Source organism: Manis javanica, chromosome 11 (genome assembly GCF_040802235.1).
Source record: "Manis javanica isolate MJ-LG chromosome 11, MJ_LKY, whole genome shotgun sequence".
Lineage (NCBI taxonomy): Eukaryota > Metazoa > Chordata > Mammalia > Pholidota > Manidae > Manis > Manis javanica.
The window spans coordinates 2,212,169-2,233,451 of NC_133166.1; the positions used below are offsets into that span (position 1 = coordinate 2,212,169).

Here is a 21,283-nt window from a genome sequence, read left to right on the forward strand (position 1 = left end):
CTAAGGGCAAGTTAGCTGGTCACTGGGGCCATCCTAATCCTAATTCTATGTCTTAAATTAGGTATCTTTTAACTTGTCTCTGAGAGCTTTAGTGTTTCAAGATGTGAACTTTGAAGGATTCAGTCAATATTTGACAATAAAAATTGGGTTTTTCCTAATGTTTGGCAACCTGTCTATAAAAAAATACCTCAACTATTTATCTAAATCTCAATTGATAAGAGAAAGTGAGGAGAAAAGTGGTCTTTTAATAAAAGGATTTTTAAAAGTAATTCAGTTTTTCAGGGGATTATAGCTTGCCTTATACAGGAGAACAAGGGAGAAGCAATATCACTATGAAAGACATAAATTGTGGAATAGTTGAAAGAATATACTCTTGAGGAAGAAAATTATGGATTCAAATATGAGCTCTGCTGTTGACCAGTTCTGTGACCTTGGAATTGTTTCCTAAACTCCATTATGGTCATGGTAGGATTTACCTTATAAAGTCATGTAAAGGATTAAATAGACTAAGATTAGGACTTAGAATATTAACTGACATATACTGTGTTATATATGTATATATAAAATCTATATATTAATATATATATATTTCTATTTCTACAAAGTATAGCAGGAATGGTGCAGTGTCTTAGTATTTGTATAACTGTCAGCACAATCCCTGAACAAAATCTATCAATAATGTATGAAGGATTAAGAACCATTTTTCAGTACTTGCAATGGGCCTAACATTAGCCTGGGTGTTTTTACTAATATCTTGTTTACTGAATCAGTCAACCAGTAAGTGGCTTCATTTTTCTTGTCTGTTGCTGAGACTAAAGGAAGTGCCATACACTAAATAATGACTATGTAGAAAGCCCTAATTCCAAAATCAGATTCTAACACCAATTCCTATGGTTTTAGCAAGTCACAGGCTGAATTTCTGTCATTTTACTGTCATTAGTCATGGGGATGAAAGCGCAATACAGAGAATAGAGTGAATCTGTGTCATCTCTGTTGACACATAGCAATTGCCCTAGTTGGGGTGAGCATCTAATATGTACATAATGTTGTTGTATACTTGAAACCAATATCATATTGCATGTCAACTATACTTTAATAAAAAATGTATAAATAGAAAATAAGAACATCTATAAGGTACCCAGTAATTGCTGACTTAATTGAAACCGTTGTTAATTTCTTTCAATAGAAAGATCACAAAACAATTTTGTTTCCTCAAAGTCTTTATCAGGCTTTCTCCTCCATGGACATGGAAGTGGGAAATCTCAGTATCCTGACTGACTTCATCTTGGTGGGCTTCTCAGCAGACCCCCAGTGGCAGCTGATTCTATTTGGAATATTTCTGATGCTCTACTTGATAACCTTGTCAAGGAACATGACCTTGGTTAATTTAATCCGTATTGATTCCTGTCTGCACACACCTGTGTACTTTTTCATTGGCAATCTGTCTTTCTTGGAATTTTTGGTACACTACTGTACCAAATCTTGGTCAATTGTGTCTCAGAAGAAAAGTGCATCTCCTTGGCTGGGTGTGGGGCCCAGTTGTTCTTTTCTTGTGTTGTAGCCTACACTGAGTGTTACCTCCTAGCAGCCATGGCATGTGACCGCCATGCGGCCATCTGTAACCCACTACTTTATTCAAGTGCTATGTCCAGTTCTCTCTGTACTGCACTCGTTGCTGGCTCCTACATAGGAGGGCTCTTGAATGCCATAGCGCATACTGCCAACACTTTCTGGCTGAGTTTCTGTGGTAAGAATATCACTGACCACTTCTTCTGTAATGCACCACAACTGGTAAAAATGTCTTGTACAGATAGATACCAATGTCTATGAAAAAGTGCTCCTCGGTGTGGTGGGCTTCACGGTCCTCTCCAGCATTCTTGCCATCTTAATTTCCTATGTGCACATCCTTCTGGCTATCCTGAGGATTCGCTCAGCCTCAGGAAGTCGCAAGGCCTTCTCTACCTGTGCTTCTCACCTCATCTCTGTCATGTTCTTCTATGGATCCTTGCTGTTCATGTACTCAAGGCCAAGTTCCACCTGCTCTCTGGTGAGAGACGAAGTGGCTGCTCTCTTCTAACACCGTGATTAACCCATTGCTCAAACCTTTCATCTATAGCCTGAGAAACAAAGATGTCAAAGAGGCTTTCTAGAAAGCAATACAGACCATAAGGACACAGAGATGATGGGATCTTTTGCATGACGCTCTGATTGCATTCTCCAAATTAGTGGCTTTTACTCATGTTTGTAAAGATTGAAATATTTCTGCAAATACAAGTTATACTTTAAACAATGACACATTGATCAAACCACTCTTTAATGGTTGATTATTTGTGGGGGATTATATCATTTTAAGCCTGTAATACTGGGTGGTTTGATGTTCCACCAAATAGTGTTTCGCTCTTTTACAGGACTAGATTTTCATAAAATTACTTTCTTGAATATCTTTGGGAAATCTTGGAAAGAGAAGCCTGATTGGATGCTTGTGTACATCCAATTACACAATTTGTAATTTTTGTAATTTACACAATTTTGGTTTGACTTAGAAGCTTAGTGATCAAACTTTATCATGTAGAGAAAAGATCTGGATCCACGAAAATTGAAACTGTTTCAACATGAACATATCTCACAGTGAACAATGTATGTGCCTCAGCTGGATTTTTTACTGGTCTAAAATGGCAAATGATAAGGGTAGTGACATACTGATACATTAAATCATGACATATATATTAATCTTTTCACAGAAAGGGGCCAGAGAAACCCAAATCAATGGATGAGAAAAATTCCACCAAAGTGAAGGAGTTTGTACTTTTAGGCTTCACAGCTGACTTGCAGCTACAGAAAGTGCTCTTTGTCATCTTCCTCGTCATCTATGTCATCAGTCTTCTAGGGAACATGACCCTGATTTCTCTGATCTGTGCTGATACTCGGCTCCACACACCCATGTATTTCTTCATCGGAAACCTGTCATTCCTGGATCTCTGGTATTCTTCTGTTTATGTCCCCAAAATCCTAGTGACCTGTATCTCTGATAACAAAATCATCTCCTTTGCTGGTTGCCTGGCTCAGTTTCTCTTCGCTGCAGGACTGGCCTATAGTGAGTGTTACCTGTTGCTGCCATGGCTTATGACCGCTGTGTGGCCATCTCCAGCCCCCTGCTCTGCTCCCAGGCAATGTCCCCAAGGTCATGTGCCAGCCTTGTTGCAGCTTCACACCTTGGTGGCTTTCTGAGCTCAGCCATCATCACAGTGAGACATTTACCCTGAGCTTCTGTGGGGACAACATCATTGATGATTTCTTCTGTGATCTGCCCCCACTTGTGAAGTTGGCCTGTGACGTGAAGGGGAGCTTCCAGGCTGTGCTCTATTTCCTACTTGCCTCCAACGTCATCGCTCCCTCTGTGCTCATCTTTGCCTCCTACCTCTTCATCACCGCTGCCACCCTGAGAATCCGCTCTGCTCAGGGCCGCCTGAAGGCCTTCTCCACCTGTGCCTTGCACCTGACGGCCGTCCCCTTGCTCTATGGCTCCATCCTCTACATTTACTCCCGTCCAAGTACCAGCTACGCCCTGGAAAGGGATAAGGTGGTGTCGGTGTTCTATACTGTGGTGATACCCATGTTGAATCCCTTGATCTATAGCTTAAGAAATAAAGATGTTAGAGATGCTGTGAGGAAAATGGTAGGTAGATTAAGGTTTCTTAAATGAAAATACTTGTTCAGCAATGGCTACGGCTTCTTTTTTATTTTACAGATTATCTTCATTTCTTGGTATCAGCCTATACTCCTGTTGTAAGAAAAGAAGTAAGGAAAAAAGAAATTCATCAGATATTGTGGAAACAGATTTCATTTTTCTTTTTAAGTTGGCAGTGTCCTTGAATATGTGTTTGAAATAAATTAATATGGGACCATTGGAAAGACTGCTGCACATGCATCCTAGGAATAGTGTCTACAAATGACTGGGATTTTGAGGAAGTTGAAAAAAATCAAATTAAAGAAAATTCGCTTAACAGTTCATACGTTGCTTGTAAATATCACTTTAATCTCTAAATGGGAATAGTAAAATTGGTTACATAATCATTGTCATGATTAAATGGAATAAATGACTATTTCAAGTTATTTACTTCATAGAGAAAAACAGGAATTCAATGCCAGAAATTCTGGCTTCAAAGGTTCTTAGGCATTTCTTGGGAGAAACAGTGAGTTAAGCCCGAAATGAAATACATATTGTAAAATGCCTTAGAAACTAATTTATTTTTTCTTATTTGGTTTTCTTTTTTTGCTTGAGGTGACACAAAAGTTTTCTTGGCGTTAGATACAGGAGAGAATAAGTCTTTACTTAGTTCATTGTAAGGTTCGCATACAAGGATATTTTCCCCAGCAATCAAAAGAATCAAGGGCAGACATGTAGTAGCTGTATGATGGAGAAAGAAATGAACAAATAGTCATAGACAACAGGTAGAGAGAGATAAAGAGATATTTCCAAAAGCTCAATATCCAAGAGATGATTTAGAATGAAAATCTCTATGAGAAGAAATGATGATACTTAAGGGTCTGTGAATGTTTGTATTTCTTTGCTTGTTCTGTTCTATGTGTAAATTAGTGAAAAGTAAGAGTGCATTTCATTATGATTCATCACACTTTCCAAGTTTGTCTTCCTACCTATAAAACATGAGGTTGCACCAACATAAGAAGCCCTGCTGTTGATAACCAAGTGGACTCATTTGCTAGGGCTGCCATAATATCACGGACTGGGTGGCTGAACAACAGAAGTTTATTTTCTCATAGTTCAGGAGGCTAAAACGCCAAGATCAAGGTGCCATGGGGGTGGATTTGTTCCGAGGCCTCTTTCCTTGGGCTGCAGATGCCCTGCTTCTTGCTTTGTCCCCATATGGTGTCTCCTCCATGCACAAAACTTGCTGGAATCTCCTTGTGGGCCCAGATTTCAATTTCTTCCAAGACAATGGATTAGGGCTGCCTTTAATCATCTCATTTTAACTCAATCACTTCTATAAAGCTGTATCTGCAAATATGATGACATTCTGAGTATGTGGAATTGGAGCTTCAGCATATGAATTTTGAGTGGATTTAGTTCACAACATAACACAAAGAACTGATAGGAGTTTCCTGATGAATGAGACAAGGAAGAGTAGCCTGGGCAGAGAAAGGGGCATATGGGAAGGACACAATATATGGACACGTGATATGTTCTGAAAAAGTGTAAGAAAGACCAACTGTAAAGTTTCTATTATATGACACACTTAATAATTTTATTGTGACATAGATCCATTAATACAGTGTAGTCTGAATAAAATATGCCTTTTTTCACCATGTCCTAATTAATTTATAATTATCCATACCCCACATGAACTCTAATTGGTTCTTTGGAGACTGAGATACATAATTCTGAGCCGCTCTGTGGAGGCAGTCCCAAAGGGCTCTCGAAGAAATGCATAACATGTCCAATAAAGCATGGCAAAGCAGTCAAAGAGTGTCCATTCCAGTATTTCCTGATCAAGGGTAAGCACATGGGATGAGGGGAATGTAGGAGGTATGGCTTCTCTGTGACCTCAGCTACTGTTAGAATGAAGATACAGAGTCTGGGCTGGCTTGCAAAGGATTATTATTAGCCAACCACACACACATACACTCACATACACACTCTTCTGAAGAGAGTTCCAACTCATGATCCATGTGACCTTCTAGAATTTGAAACTCAGTCTGGTAGTTATGAGGGGGCGTCCTATGTTCACTCACACAGTGGAGAAATCAAGAGGCCAAGACACTGTGACCTGGACATGCTTTCTAACTCTAGTGGCTGTGGTCCTCCCTGCCCTCCAGACTGTGTGTGATGTTTTCACCTCTTGCTACTCATTTTCAGGTGCTAGAGGGACACATTCTTCCTCAGAATTTTCAGGGAATTCTTAATTCAGTGGAGGGGCTGTTAGCAGAACAGCCACAGGAAACATACACCTTGGAAGCCCTTTTCCATGGGACACTTCAGAGAAATTGGCTCTGCCTTTTTCTGTGTCTTTTCCATCACATTCTTTGCCTTGTTGCAGTTTATTTCAAAATCAACATGAACTGGAGGTCTTGCTTATGACCCTCCCTCTTTGGTTTACCCTCTTTCCTAGTGACACAGCGCCCTGAGCCAGGAGAGCCACCTGAGTGTAGGTTTGTGCTGAATAGTTTGTGCTCAGCAAGAGGGAGACAATACTTCGGGTAAATCCATTTCAAGGTATAATTATTTGTTTCTTCTAGAATTTTTTATTTTTAGGTGCTAAATTTTTATTTTAGGTGCTAATATTTATTAGGTGCTAATTAATTGCTAAGAAGTATTCTATATGCTGGGATATAGCAGTAAACAAAAGAGAGAAATCTTGCTGACCCATGTTTTTGCATTCTGATCGGGAAAAATGGACAATAAATATAGTGAAGTAGAGTTGGATGTTGACACTAAGACTTGGGGAAAATAAATCTTAACTGAGCAGAGTAGGAAGATGGTATTGTTGGTGGGAAGAGGGCGTGGAATCTAAAGTGGAGTGATGAGGATGGGCCTTAAACAGAACTTAGAACGACTTACAGGAGATGATGCTGTGAACCTTGCAAATGTCTGGGGAATGGTGTTTCAGGCCAAGGAATAGATAGTTTGTAATTAATTCTGAGCAAGGCTGCTGGTTTAGAAAAGAGTGAGAACGTCAGCGGTGTTGGAACAGAATGAAAGTGGGCATAAGTCTTAGGAGATAAGTCCTGTAGATAACAGATGTCCTGGTCATAAGTGTTCTCTGGGCCATTGTATAGAATTTCACTTTAATCTAGAATAAATTGGCAGCATATGTAGCATTGTTTTAAGTCTAGGAGTGTCATGACATGCTTATTTTTTTAAGGTGCGATCCCAACTGATACACTGAAATAGATTATAGAGGGTCAGGTGTGTTACCTGTCAGAAGGATATTGCAATAACCTTGGCAGAACAAGGTGGTGGCTTGGATCGGGTGTGGAGGTGGTGAGATGCGCTCTGATTCCTAAGTGGCTTCTGAGACGCTCTTTCTTCTCCTTGAACTGAGCCCGCCCTCCCCTTACTCATACCTTGGCTACCATCAGGCTCATTGTTCAGGTCTCATTTAAACATCTCTTCTTCCGGGAAGACTGAGCAGGAGGCCCAAAGAAGTAGTTTTTTTTCAGTTAATTGCCTCTTTTGAAGGTACTACTCAAAGAGCAGCGATTTGCTCTAAGAGGTCATTTCCATTTTCCTAATTATATTGTATAAAGATAAGCTTAATACATTCCAGATATTTTTCATTTCTAGACAAGTGATAATATAGCAGAAAAAGTACATAGTAACTGTTGAGATGGTAGCTATTACCCATCGTTTTATATATCTTAAGTTTAATAACCAAAAATTCCTGACAAGATTATTCTACTCAACTTTGAGGAGATTCAGAAAAAAACTTACAGTGCACAAAAGAATACTGGCACAGTAGCATACATGTGAAGCTCCCAGGATGTGTGAGATTATTACGGCAAAATCAATCATGTGAGTAATTTAGTTTGGGGTAATATTGAATAGATGAAGACAAATGGTAAGAGAGAAGGTTATAAAGGTAAATTAAAGCCATCTTATGAAACACTGGGTGTAAAACTAAAGCCTCTGTGTCTTGTGTGCTAATGGGAGAGCTCCATTATATTCTAGTAGTTACTAAACGGAAAGATCTTCAACATTCCAAGGTGAATTTTTTTGTGTCACCAAGCAAGTCTTGTGTTCTCTGAACATCATCAACTGAACACCAGCTGAACATCATCTCATTTGACAAATGAGAATATGCAATATTTAAAGATTAAGATACTTGCTTCCTAATTAGCAGTAATTGAAGACCTTGAGGGAGAAAACTGGCATTTGCATTCTAGTTATAAACTGACTCTGGCTTAGCTGAAAAGTAAATATTGAAGTAAAGTGCAATCCTGTGTTGGTTTTAGCTTGCCCTCACGGAGGGTAAGGCAGTTGGTCACTGGGGCCCTAATTCTATGTTTTAAATTAGACATCTTTTAACTTGTCTCTGAGAGCATTAGTGTTTCATGATGTGAACTTTGAAGGATTCAGTCAATGCTTGACAACAAAAATTTGGTTTTTCCTAAAGTTTATCAACCTCTGTATAAAAAATGCCTGAACTATGTATCTAAATCTCAATTGATAGAAAGCGGGGAGAAAAGTGATCTTTAAATAAAAGGATTTCTGAAAGAAATTCAGGTTGTCAGGGGATTATAATTTGCCTTAGGAGAACCAGAGAGAAACAATTCTGTTATCAAATACGTAAATGGTGGAATAGCTGAGAGAATATACTTACACTTGATCAAGAAAATTCTCGGTTCAAATACCAGCTCTGCTGTTGACCAATTCTGTGACCTTGGATTTATTTCCTAAACTCCATTAGGATCATTGCAGTACTTAACATATAAAAACATGGAAAGGTTTAAATAGACTAAGATTAGGATTTAGAATATTAACTGACGTATGTGTGTGTGTGTGAAAAAAATATATAATCTATATAGAAATATATGTATTTCTATTTGTACTAACAATAATAGGAATAGTGCAGTGTATTGGTATTAGTGTAATTATCAGTACAATGCCTGACACAAAATCTAACAATAATATATGAAGCAGCTTTTTAGTGCTCACTATGGACCTAACATTAGCCTGGGTGTTTTTATGAATATCTTCTTTATCCAATCAGCCAACCTGTAAGGGGCATCATTTTTCTTGTCTGTTTTTGTCTGTTTCGTGAGACTAAGGGATGTGCCTTGCATTAAACAATGAATAAGTGAAAGCGCTAATTTGAAAATCAGATTCTAACACCAATTCCTGTGGTCTTCCTATTATGAAAAACCTGAAAAACCTGGACTGCATCACTGATGGAACAACCAAGCAGCACTCGGAGGTCTTGGAGTGCTGAGGTTTTATTTTCACACCGGCGAGCTCAGAGGGGAGTCATCTCCCAAGGTCTGAGCCCTGAGCAAAGGCTAGGGGAGCAATATGTATCTTTCTGCTTCTGTATCTGCAACATTTCTATGTGCACAGCAAGCAAGCAAGGGGGCGCACCTTTAGGGAGTGAGCTTAGGGAGTGAGTGCCTGGCAGAGCGGGAAGGTAAAGGAGTTTCTGTTGTTTTTGCTAAGAAGAGAAGCAGAAGAGAGTCACGTGGACTAACTAGACTGCTGACCTTGTAAATTTTTCTCTATATTACCCAGTCACAGGCTGAACTTTCATTTTTGAGTCATTAGTCACGGGGATGAAAGCACAGCACAGTCTGTAATATCTGAGTTGACACACAGCAACTGCACTAACTGGGGTGAGCACCTAATAATGCAGATGACTTTGCTGTATACTTGAAACCAAAATCATATTATATATCAACTAACTTCAATAAAAATACTTAAATAAAAAATAAGAACATCTATAAGCTACCTAGGAATTGCTTACCTAATTGATAACTTTGTTAATGTCTTACAATAGAAAAATGACAAAGTAATTTTTTTCCCTCGAAGTTTTTATCAGACTCTCTCCTCTCTGGACATGGAAGTGGGAAATCTCACTATCCTGACTGAATTCATCTTGGTGGGCTTCACAGCAGATCCCCGGTGGCAGCTGATTCTATTTGGAATATTTCTGATGCTCTACTTGATAACCTTGTCGGGGAACATGACCCTGGTTATCTTAATCCGTACTGATTCCCGCCTGCACACACCTATGTACTTTTTCATTGGCAATCTGTCTTTCTTGGATTTTTGGTACACCTCTGTGTATACTCCCAAAATCCTGGCCAATTGTATCTCAGAAGATAAGCGCATCTCCTTGGCCGGGTGTGGAGCCCAGTTATTCTTTTCTTGTGTTGTAGCCTACACTGAGTGTTACCTCCTAGCGGCCATGGCGTATGACCGCCATGCCGCCATCTGTAACCCACTACTTTATTCAAGTGCTATGTCCAGTTCTCTCTGTACTGCACTCGTTGCTGGCTCCTACATAGGAGGGCTCTTGAATGCCATAGCCCATACTGCCAACACTTTCCGCCTGAGTTTCTGTGGTAAGAATATCATTGACCACTTCTTCTGTGATGCACCACCACTGGTAAAAATGTCTTGTACAGATACCCATGTCTATGAAAAAGTGCTCCTAGGTGTGGTGGGCTTCACGGTCCTCTCCAGCATTCTCGCCATCCTGATTTCCTATGTGAACATCCTTCTGGCTATCCTGAGGATTCGCTCGGCCTCAGGAAGGCGCAAGGCCTTCTCTACCTGTGCTTCTCACCTCATCTCTGTCATGTTCTTCTATGGATCCTTGCTGTTCATGTACTCAAGGCCAAGTTCTACGTACTCTCTGGAGAGAGACAAAGTGGCTGCTCTGTTTTACACTGTGATCAACCCATTGCTCAACCCTCTCATCTATAGCCTGAGAAACAAAGATGTCAAAGAGGCTTTCCATAAAGCAATACAGACCATAAAGGCACTGAGATGATTGTGATCTTTTGCATAATGCTCTGATTGCATTCTCCAAATTAGTGGCTTTTACTCACGTTTGTAAATATTGCAATATTTCTATAAATACGAATTATATTTAAAACAATGATGCATTGATCAAATCACTCTTTATTGGATGATTATTTGTTGGGGGATTAAATCATCTTCAGCCTGTAATATTGGGTGGTTTGATGTTCCACTAAATTGTATTTTAATCCTTTACAGAACCAGATATTCATAAAATTATCTTCTTGAATATCTTTGGGAAATCTTGGAAAGAGAAGCGTAATTGGATGATTGTATTCATGGTTTGACTTAGAAGCTTAGTGACCAAACTTTATCATGAGGAAAAAAGATCTGGATTAGTTCAAGAGCTGGAAATTTACATGAGATTTTTTAAATATGTATTTTTTTTCATACATATATGGCTATGATTCTGGATTTATTCTGTTCTTTTGATCAATTTTTTTTTATTTTTTATTGAAGGGTAGTTGACACACAGTATTACATTAGTTTCAGGTGTACCACACAGTGATTCAACATTTATATACATGATAATTCTAGCTACCAGCTATCACCAAAGTTCTTACAATATTAAATATGTATTTTTAAGAAGGCATCCCTTCCTTATTCCTTCATAAAGCTCTAATGTGTGTAAACAAGATACCTGTGTAAACCTTGTGCCTTCTACATCAATTAAACGTTAGACAAATCTTTGAGTTATTGAGATTACATAAGCAAGCCAATAAACCAATACCTTTCTAAATCAATGGAGAAATATGTGTCTCCAGAACTGTATATCACCCTAAAGGAGAGACCTGTTCACAGGGAATGAACACTCTGACATTCTGTCCACCACTTCATGCCACCACATATTCCCATGAAGGAAACTATGAACCCCAGGGGGAACATACTGAATTAAACAAAGGTACAGACCCAACCCCACTATGTTCTAGAGCCAGTGCTGCTGCTTTTTTGTTCCACCAGAAGATTTCAAGTACCAAGAAAGTTACCTCTCGATATTCAATAGCTGGCAGGTTTGGTTGATGCCTTTTTCAATTCTTTCTATAACAATGCTGCAAATAAAGGTTAATTATTCCAGTTTTTAAATGAAGCATTTGTGCCTTGGAAGTCAGAGGTTTGTGATTGAAGATTCTAGCTATCATTGTAATGAGCACATTTAAAAAATGCATTTAAATAAAAATTTTAGAGCAAGTAGCTCTGATATTCTGATCTTCCTTTTTGTCTGCATTCACTAAATAACCCACCACACCTTCTCTCTTTTCATCAAATAGTCTTAATGTTCCTTATTCTTCCATTTACACAGAAATTCTGTAAACAATGGACAGGAAGTTAGGGGTGAATTCCACATATGTCCAGAATCCATACAACATTTTCTTTATATTCCCATAAAACTCATCATGTAGGGGAAACAAAAATGGGTCAGTGTCAGGGGAGAGTTAGTAAATTAATGTTTAATCCCTTGAGATCCAGAAGCAATATGTCTTGTTTTATTTTACATTAGGCTCTGATGCTGCTTTTTATAAAGTATATTGATATTCAATTAATCAAAATATTTTGATATAGAGAATAACAGTCACTAAAGCAAATCAAATTCATACACACATCTTTCCACTGGATTTCTTTGAATTAAAATAAATTATTTCTAATCCAGGACCTCCAGCTTCCCCGGAGCAAACCGTTTTCTCTGAGAACTGATTAGAGAAATTTGTTTCAATTTAGACTTCAGATTGTCTTAACCTACAGAGTTTTTTTCAGAGCTTTTTTCTCATCTTTATTTTTCAGACTGTGGATCTTGCAGAACAGCATAGGGAACAGCACAGAGTAAAATGGAGACACCGTCTCACATCCAGGTTGTCACCTGTACTTCTGACCAATTGACTACCAATCAGAGATTCTAATGTTCCTTCCGTTTGATTAATTTGCTGGAAAAGTGGCTCAAGAACTCAAAGAAACATTTCACTTGCTATATTAGTGTTTTATTATAAAGGATATATATAATTCAGGGATAGCCAGAGGGAAGAGATGCATAGGGCAAAGTACGGGGAAAGGGTGCAGAGCTTGCGGGCTCTCTGAGTGTGCCGGATCTCCAGGGTGCTTACCAGCCTGGAAGCTCTTAGAACCTTGTCTTTCTGAGTTTTTATGGAGGAGTGATTGAGTTCAATCTGCATCTCCTCTTCCTTCCCTTGAGGTCAGGGAGTTGGACTGGAAGTTCCAACCCTCTAATCACAGGCTGGTTCCCCTGCCCACCAGCCCCCTTAGGTGATGTAGGGCTCTCCAAAAGTCACTGCACTAACTAAACAAAAGCCTTCTTCACAGCTCTCGTCACCTAGAAAATCCCAAGTGCTTGTAGGAGCTTGGTGCTTGGTATGGAGACAAAGAACAAATATATTTTTCTTATAAATTCCGATACTACAGGAAGTGACAGGGAAATGAATGACTAGAGATATATGTAAAATTTGCAATATAATAAATGCTGCAAAGTAGGGATTCTTGGTCATGGATATTTGAAGGCTGTGAATGTTTAAAAGTATTCAGAGCAGCAGAACCTGCTAATGAACAGTTTTTTTTTCCTGCAGTACCATTTTTTTATTGAAGTATCACTGATATACAATCTTTTTTAAAATTATTTTCTTTGTTTATAAAGGTATCATTGATATACAATCTTATGAAAGTTTCACATGAAAAACAATGTAGTACTACATTCACCCATATCATCGAGTACTCCCCCACACCCCATTACAGTCACTGTCCATCAGTGTAGTAAGATGCCACAGAGTTATGACTTGTCTTCTCTGTGCTACACTGTCTTCCCCATGATTCCCACCCCCCATCATATGTACTAATCATAATACCCCTCAATCCTCTTCCCCCTCCCTCCACACCCACCCTCCCACACCCTTCCCCTTTAGTAACTGCTAGTACCTACTTGGAGTCTGTGAGTCTGCTGCTGTTTCATTCCTTCAGTTTTGCTTTGATGTTATACTCCACAAATGAGGGAAATCATTTGGTATTTGTCTTTCTCAGCCTGACTTACTTCACTGAGCATAATACCCTCTAGCTCCATCCATGTTGTTGCAAATGGTAGGATTTGTTTCTTTCTTATGGCTGAATAATATTCCATTGTGAATATGTACCACATCTTCCTTATCCATTCATCTACTGATGGACAACTATGCTGCTTACATGTCTTGGCTATTGTAAATATGGCTGCAATAAACATAAGGGTGCATATGTCTTTTTGAATCTGGGACCTTGTTTTATTTTGTTAAATTCCTAGGAGTGGAATTCTCAGGTCAAATGTTATTTCTATTTTTAGTTTTTTGAGGAACCTCCATATTGCTTTCCACAATGATTGAACTAATTTACATTTCCAATAGCACTGTAGGAGGGTTCCCCTTTCTCTGCATCCTCAGCAACATTGGTTGTTCCTAGTCTTTTCAATGCTGGCCATCCTAACTGATGTGATGTGATATCTCATTGTGGTTTTAATTTGCATTTCCCTGATAATTAGTGATGTGGAGCATCTTTTCATGTGATTGTTGGCCATCTGAATTTCTTCTTTGGAGAATTGTCTGTTCATATCCTCCACCCATTTTTTAATCGAGATTTTTGCTTTTTGGATGTTGAGGCATGTGAGTTCTTTATGCATTTTGGATGTTAACCCCTTGTTGGATATGTCATTTACCAATATATTGTCCCATATGGTAGGATGCTTTTTTGTTCTGCTGATGGTGTCCTTTGCTGTACAGAAGCTTTTTAGTTTGATCTAATACAATTTGTTCATTTTTGCTTTTATTTCCCTTGCTTGAGGAGATGTGTTCAGGAAAAAGTTGCTCATTTTATATTCAGGAGATTTTTGCCTATGTTGTCTTCTAAGAGTTTTATGGTTTCATGACATGCATTCATGTGTTTGATCCATTTTGAGTTTACTTTTGTGTATGGGGATAGACAATAATCCATTTTCATTCTCTTGCATGTAGCTGTCCAGTTTTGCCAACACCAGTTGTTGAAGAGGCTGTCATTTCCCCATTGTAGTCCATGGCTTCTTTATCGTATATTAATTGACCATATATAGTTGGGTTTATATCAGGGCTCTCTAGTCTGTTCCATTGGTCTATGGTTCTGTTCTTGTGCCAGTACCAAATTGTCTTGATTACTGTGGCTTTGTAGTAGAGCTTGAAGTCAGTGAACATAATCCCCCCTGCTTTATTCTTCCTTCTCAGGACTGCTTTGTCTATTCAGGGTCTTCTGTGGTTCCATATGAATTTTAGAATTATTTGCTCTAGTTTGGTGAAGAATGCCATTGGCATTATGATAGGGATTGCATTGAATCTGTAGATTGCTTTAGGCAGTATGGCCATTTTGACAATATTTATTCTTCCTATCCAAGAGCATGGGATGTATTTCCATTTATTGGTATCTTCCTTAATTTATCTCATGAGTGTCTTGTAGTTTTCAGGGTATAGGTCTTTCACTTCTTTGGTTAGATTTATTCCTAGGTATTTTATTCTTTCTGATGCAATTGGAATGGAATTGTTTTCCTTATTTCTCTTTCTGCTACTTCATCATCAGTGTATGATGGTGAAACAGATTTCTGGGTATCAATTTTGTATCCTGCAACTTTGCTGAATTCAGATATTAGTTCTAGTGGTTTTGGAATGGATTCTTTAGGGTTTTTTGATGTACAATGTCATGTCATCTGCAAACAGTGACAGTCTAACTTCTTCCTTACTAATCTGGATGCCTTTTGTTTCTCTGTGCTGTCTGCTGGGGCTGGGACCTCCAGGACTATGTTGAATAAAAGTGTGGAGAGTGGACTTCCCTCTCTTGTTCCCGATCTTAGATGAAAAACTTTCAGCTTTTCACTTTTAAGTATAATGTGAGCTGTGGGTTTGTTGTATTTGGCCTTTATTATTTTGAGGTTCTTACCCTCTAAACACACTTAGTTGAGAGTTTTTATTATGAATGGATGTTGAATTTTGTCAAATGCTTTTTCAGCATCTATGGAGATGATCATGTGTCTTTTTGTTTATGTGGTGGATGCTGTTGATGGATTTTGGAATATTGTACCATCCTTGCATCCCTGGAATAAATCCTTCTTGATCATGATGGGTGATCTTTTTGATGTATTTTTGAATTCAGTTTGATAATCTTTTGTTGAGTATTTTTGCTTCTATGTTCATCAGGGATATTGGTCTATAATTTTCTTCTTTCGTGGTGTCTTTGCCTTGTTTTGGTATCAGAGTGATGCTTGCCTCGTAGAATGAGTTTGGAACTATTCCCTCCTCTTCTACTTTTTGGAAAACTTTAAAGAGGATTGTCATTAGGTCTTCATTAAATATTTGATAAAATTCAGTGATGATGTCATCTGTTCCAGGAGTTTTTTCTTAGGTAGTTTTTTGATTAACAATTCAATTTCATTGCTGGTAATTGGTCTGTTCAGCTTTTCTGTTTTTTCTTGGGTCAGCTTTGTATGGTTGTATTTTTCTAAAAAGTTGTCCATTTCTTCTAGGTTTTCCAGTTTGTCAGCATATAATTTTTCATCATATTCTCTCAGTTCCTTGTATTTCCGTGGTGTCCATAATGATATTTCCTTTCTCATTTCTGATTCTGTTTATGTGTGTAGACTCTCTTTTTTCTTGATAAGTCTGGCTAAGGGTTTATCCATTTTGTTCATTTTCTCAAAGAACCAAGCAGCCTCCTGATTTCCTTGATTTTATTGTTTTATTCTTCTCAATTTTATTTATTTGTGTATTAATCTTTATTATGTCCCTCCTTCTACTGACATTGGACCTCATTTGTTCTTATTTTTCTAGTTTTGTTAATTGTGGGTTTAGACTATTCATATGGGATTGTTCTTCTTTACTGAGGTAGGCCATACTGCAATATACTTCCCTCTTGGCAAGGCCTTTGCTGCATCTGACAGAGTTTGCAGTGTTGAATTATTGTTGTCATTTGTCTCCATATATTGTTTGTTCTCTGTTTTTATTTGGACATTGATCCATTGGTTATTTAGGATCACATTGTTAAGCCTGCAACACGTTTGTGTTTTTTGTGGGATTTTTTGTTTTCATTGCATCATTTATTTCTAGTTTCATACCTTTGTGGTCTGGGAAGCTGGTTGGTACAATTACAATCTTTTTGAATTTACTGAGGCTATTTTTGTGGCCTAGTATATGATGTGTTCTTGAAAATGTTTCATGTGCACTTGTGAAGAATGTGTATCCTGTTGGTTTTGGGTGGAATGTTCTGTAGATGTCTGTTAGGTCCAACTTTTCTAATGTGTTGTTCAGTGCCTCTGGGTCCTTACTTATTTTCTGTCTTGTTGATCTGTCCTTTGGTGTGAGTGGTATGTTGAAGTCTCCTAAAATGAATGTGTTGCATTCAATATCCCCCTTTAATTCTCTTAGTATTTGTTTCACATATGTAGGTGCTCCTGTGTTGGGTGCACAGATATTTATAATGGTTATATCCTCTTGTTGACTGGCTCCTTTATCACTATGTAATGTCCTTCTTTGTCTCCTGTTATTTTCTTTGCTTTGAAGTTTATTTTGTCTGATACAAGCACTGCAACTCCTGCCTTTTTCTGCCTTTTAATTGCATGAAATATCTTTTCCCATCCCTTCACTTTTAGTCTGTGTATATCTTTGGGTTTGAAGTGTGTCTCTTGTAGGCAGCATATAGATTTTGTTTTTTTATCCATTCAGTGACTCTATGTCTTTTGAGTGGAACATTCAGACCATTTACATTTAGGGTGATTATCAGTAGGTATGTACTTATTAACATTTAAGGCTTTAGATTCATGGTTACCAAAGGTTTAAGGGTAAGTTCCTCACTATCTAACAGTCTAATTTAACTCATTTAGTATGCTATTACAAACACAATTGAAATGGTCTTTTTTTTTTCATTCCTTTTCTTCCTCCTCCATCCTTTATATATTAGGTATTATATTTTGTACTCTTTGTCTATCGTTTGACTGACTTTGGGGGTAGCTGGTTTGATTTTGCATCTGCTTAGTAATTAATTGTCTACTTTCTTTACTGTGGTTTTATTACCTCTGGTGACAGCTATTTAGCCTTAGGAACACTTCCATCTATAGCAGTCCCTCCAAAACACACTGTAGAGATTGTTTGTGGGAGGTAAATTCTCTCAGTTTTTGTTTATCTGGAAATTGTTTAATCCCTCCTTCAAATGTAAATGGTAATCTTGCCAGATAAAGTAATCTTGGTTCGAGGCCCTTCTGTTTCATGGCATTAAATACATCATGCCACTCCCTTCTGGCCTGTAAGGTTTCTGCTGAGAAGTCTGATGGTTGTCTGATGGGCTTTCCTTCATATGTGATCTTATTTCTGTCTCTGGCTGCTTTTAATAGTCTGTCCTTTTCCCTGATCTTTGCCATTTTAATTACTATATGTCTTGGTGTTGTCTTCCTGTGTCCTTTGTGTTGGGAGATCTGTGCATTTTCATGGCCTGAGAGACTATCTCCTTCCCCAGATTGGGGAAGTTTTCAGCAAATTACCTCCTCAAAGACACTTTCTATCCCCTTTTCTCTCTCTTCTTCTTCTGGTATCCCTATAATGGGAATATTGTTCTGTTTGGATTGGTCATACAGTTCTCTCAATGTTTTTTCATTCTTAGAGGTTCTTTTTTCTCTCTGTGCCTCAGCTTCTTTGTATTCCTCTTCTGTAATTTCTATTTCATTTATCATCTCCTCCACTGTATCTAATCTGCTTTTAAAACTTTCCATTGTATGTTTCATTTCTGATACTGTGATTGGATTTTTGACCGGAATTCATTCCTGAGTTCTTGAATATTTTTCTGTGTTTCCATGAACATGTTTATCATTTTTATTTTGAAATCTCTTTCTGTAAGATTGATGAGTTCAGTTTCCCTTTTCCCTTTCCTGGTGTTTGTTGGGTTTTGTTTTGAACCAGGTTCCTTTGATAGTTCATATCGGTATGTGCCCAGATGCTCTACTCTCTGGAGCTGCTTAGCCCGTGGAGTGATGTCAGGGATTACAGAGGAACAGTGCTGTTGCCTGGCGGGAGAAAAGAGCTGTTTCCTGCTTCCTGGCTGCTGTGTGTGTCTCCACTGCCAGAACCGATGGGCTGAGTGCACAGGTGTAAGCATCTATGCTTTGCATTTGTAGTTGCCATAAGTGGGGCCTCCCTGTGGCTGGCCTGATACCAGGGCACGGGCTGCCAGTTTGCGAGTCAGTGCCGGCTGGAAGCAAGGTGCAGCAGGCTGTGTATCACAGTAGAGGCCCTCAGAGCTGTGTAGTCAGCCAGGGGGATGGAGCGCCTGAAGCTCCTGAAAGTTCCCAACCTGTTGGGCAGAGTGCACCTGGACAATTTTGTCCACATGTCCTTTTCCTTGAGCAGCAAGCTCTGTGCAATCCTTGCCCCTTTGGCAGCCCTCCCACTGTTAGAAAGTCTCTCAGACTGCCCACCTTCCTTTAGTCTGACTTCAGCTGGATGTGGATTCCTGTTTTCCAAAAGTGGCTGGAATCTCAGCCTCTCCAAATATTACACCTTTCTTAGCTTTCCAACCCCACTAATCTCCAGAGCACCATGCAATGTAGTTTTGTGCCCCCAGAGAAGATCTCCAGGGCTGGGTGTTCAGCAGTCCTAGGCCTCTACTCTTGCCCCACTCCATTTCTCTTCCTCCTTCCAGTGATCTGGTGTTGGGGAAGGGCTTTGTTCCAGCTGGATCATCACTTTGGTATGTTACCCTCTTCCATGGGGTCTGTTTTTTCTCCAGGTGTTTGCAGTCAGGCTCAGCCTTCTTTCCTGTTGCTCTTGCAGGATTAGTTTTATTAACTATCTTTTCGTATTGTATGTGGTTTTTGGAGGAGGCCTCTGTCTCTCCTCTCACACTGCCATCTTTAATGAAAGATCTTGTTGAATACATTTATGGTTATACTATATATGGGGCATTACTTTTACACATTCAGAAGTTGTCAAAAATTCTCAAAGAAAAGTGTCTTTCCCACTAAGCTGAAGTTTGAATTAATTTTTTGACTTTCCATAAGTGAATGAATAATTATATGAAAGGCAAATGTTTAAATATGTCATTCATTTAAAAATATCATTAATTATATTTAACATATTTATTAAAATCCGGAGAAAATACTTTTAATTCTTTCTTTTTCTGTTAAATAGGTGATATATTAATCCATACCTCTTCCTAAAGAGGGTAAAACAACATTGAAATACATACAAGGAAAAATGATGAGAGGCTTTGCAGAGACCAAGGGCCAACTGCCCCTAATGTGCCACTTTGGATTAAAGAAACTGGAGAAATAGCAGGTGCTGGATGGAAGGATACTCTGACCCTCCTCTGTTGCCCCTGTGAAACCAGGAAATAAACCTTCCATGTGAAGTTTCCCTCCCTACTCAGGGAGGGTAGTAGACGTCCTTATCACCATTGAAGGGCATTTCATAGCCAAGAAGGTGGCATAAACAAATCTTGTTGCTTTTTCAGTAATTTTCTATCCCAGCCCAAACACTGTTGAGAATTCCTCACTAACTTCAATTCCCAAACATAAGGCTTCTTTTTCCCGTCAATTCCACACAGATGTATTGTCTCTTTGCCTTAAATGTTTAAAAACTGCCACCCTTGAACATTTCTTTGTGTCTCAGTTTCATTACTGGGTTTCTATGTGCTCACAACTACACTTTGTTTATTTCTTCTGTTAATCTGTCACATGCCAATTTGATTCTTAGACCAACTGGAAGCACATTGAAGGGTACAGGAAAATTCGTCCTCAAACCTCCTGCAACCTCCCACTTCATAGTCAGCTCTCTTCAAATTCGACTTTCTTCTTAGGAGAAAACAACCTCCCCCTTCTACCTTTATTTCAAGACTTTAAAAAAAAATAGAAGTTTCAGTTTCACAGCAAAACTGAGTGGGAAATACAGAAGATACCCTCTTTTGACAGTTTTTTCCTTTTTATTTGTCTGCAAGATATATTGTACTATGATACCTTGCATGCAGTTACATTCCCCATAATTAAATTGTCTTCATTGAAGTGTCAAAAATCTAGAACAACAAATTAAAAGACACCAAACCAATAAATAGTGTGTTAGAGAAAGTTACTGTGCATGTAAGAATAGTTACCAATTTGCAACTTTAAAATTTGAAGGAGCTCAGGGTGGTCTACAAAATGAAATAAACAAGTTGTTTAATCTTTGCAATGATTGGTTATTAAAATTGGGGTTTCCAGAAAGCAGGAGACTGGTTGAAAATGATTATCTCATACCATTTTTAGGAAGATGACTTAAGTGTCTTTTATAACTACCAACAGATTTTACAACAAATAACCTAAATTAAATTTTACATGTATTCATAAAATAAGCTAGATTTAGTTTTGCTTATGTGGTTTAAATAAATAGTCTTATGTTCTCAGGGATTCTCAAGTCCCATCTTCATTTTGTGTTTAATTTTAATAGAAGGGAAATGTTTTGTCAGGAGGTTTCTGAGCATCCCTCAAATCTAAAAAGATATGCAACCAGCTGTTAAGTCTATGAATGAATGGCAAGAAAATGTAGCTTAAAAACCCCCCTTTTGTGTTTACATATATAAAAATACTATTCAATATATTATGCATTATATTTCACTCATTCTCTTTACAAAGAAAGATGCTTGGGAGTAGTGATTTCAAAGTTAGTATCAAAAATGATAATTTTTTGGCCCACCATTTTGGTTGGTCTGCTTGACTTTTGGACATTATTAATAGTATATTTGGGCTGC

The 21,283-nt window shown here is 38.3% G+C and overlaps 1 protein-coding gene and 2 pseudogenes across 1 annotated transcript; all 3 read left to right on the top strand.

The window, feature by feature from the left end:
- The first annotated feature begins 737 nt into the window (after positions 1 to 737).
- On the top strand, positions 738 to 2,329 carry LOC140844137 (olfactory receptor 9G4-like; annotated as a pseudogene).
- Positions 2,330 to 2,477: 148 nt separating this feature from the next.
- On the top strand, positions 2,478 to 3,716 carry LOC118968080 (olfactory receptor 9G19-like; annotated as a pseudogene).
- A 5,811-nt stretch (positions 3,717 to 9,527) lies between these two features.
- On the top strand, positions 9,528 to 10,505 carry LOC140844138 (olfactory receptor 9G4). Its single transcript, XM_073215614.1, has one exon. It carries the CDS (start codon positions 9,567 to 9,569, stop codon positions 10,503 to 10,505), a length of 939 nt encoding a protein of 312 aa, XP_073071715.1. The 5' UTR covers positions 9,528 to 9,566.
- The last annotated feature ends 10,778 nt before the right edge of the window (positions 10,506 to 21,283 follow it).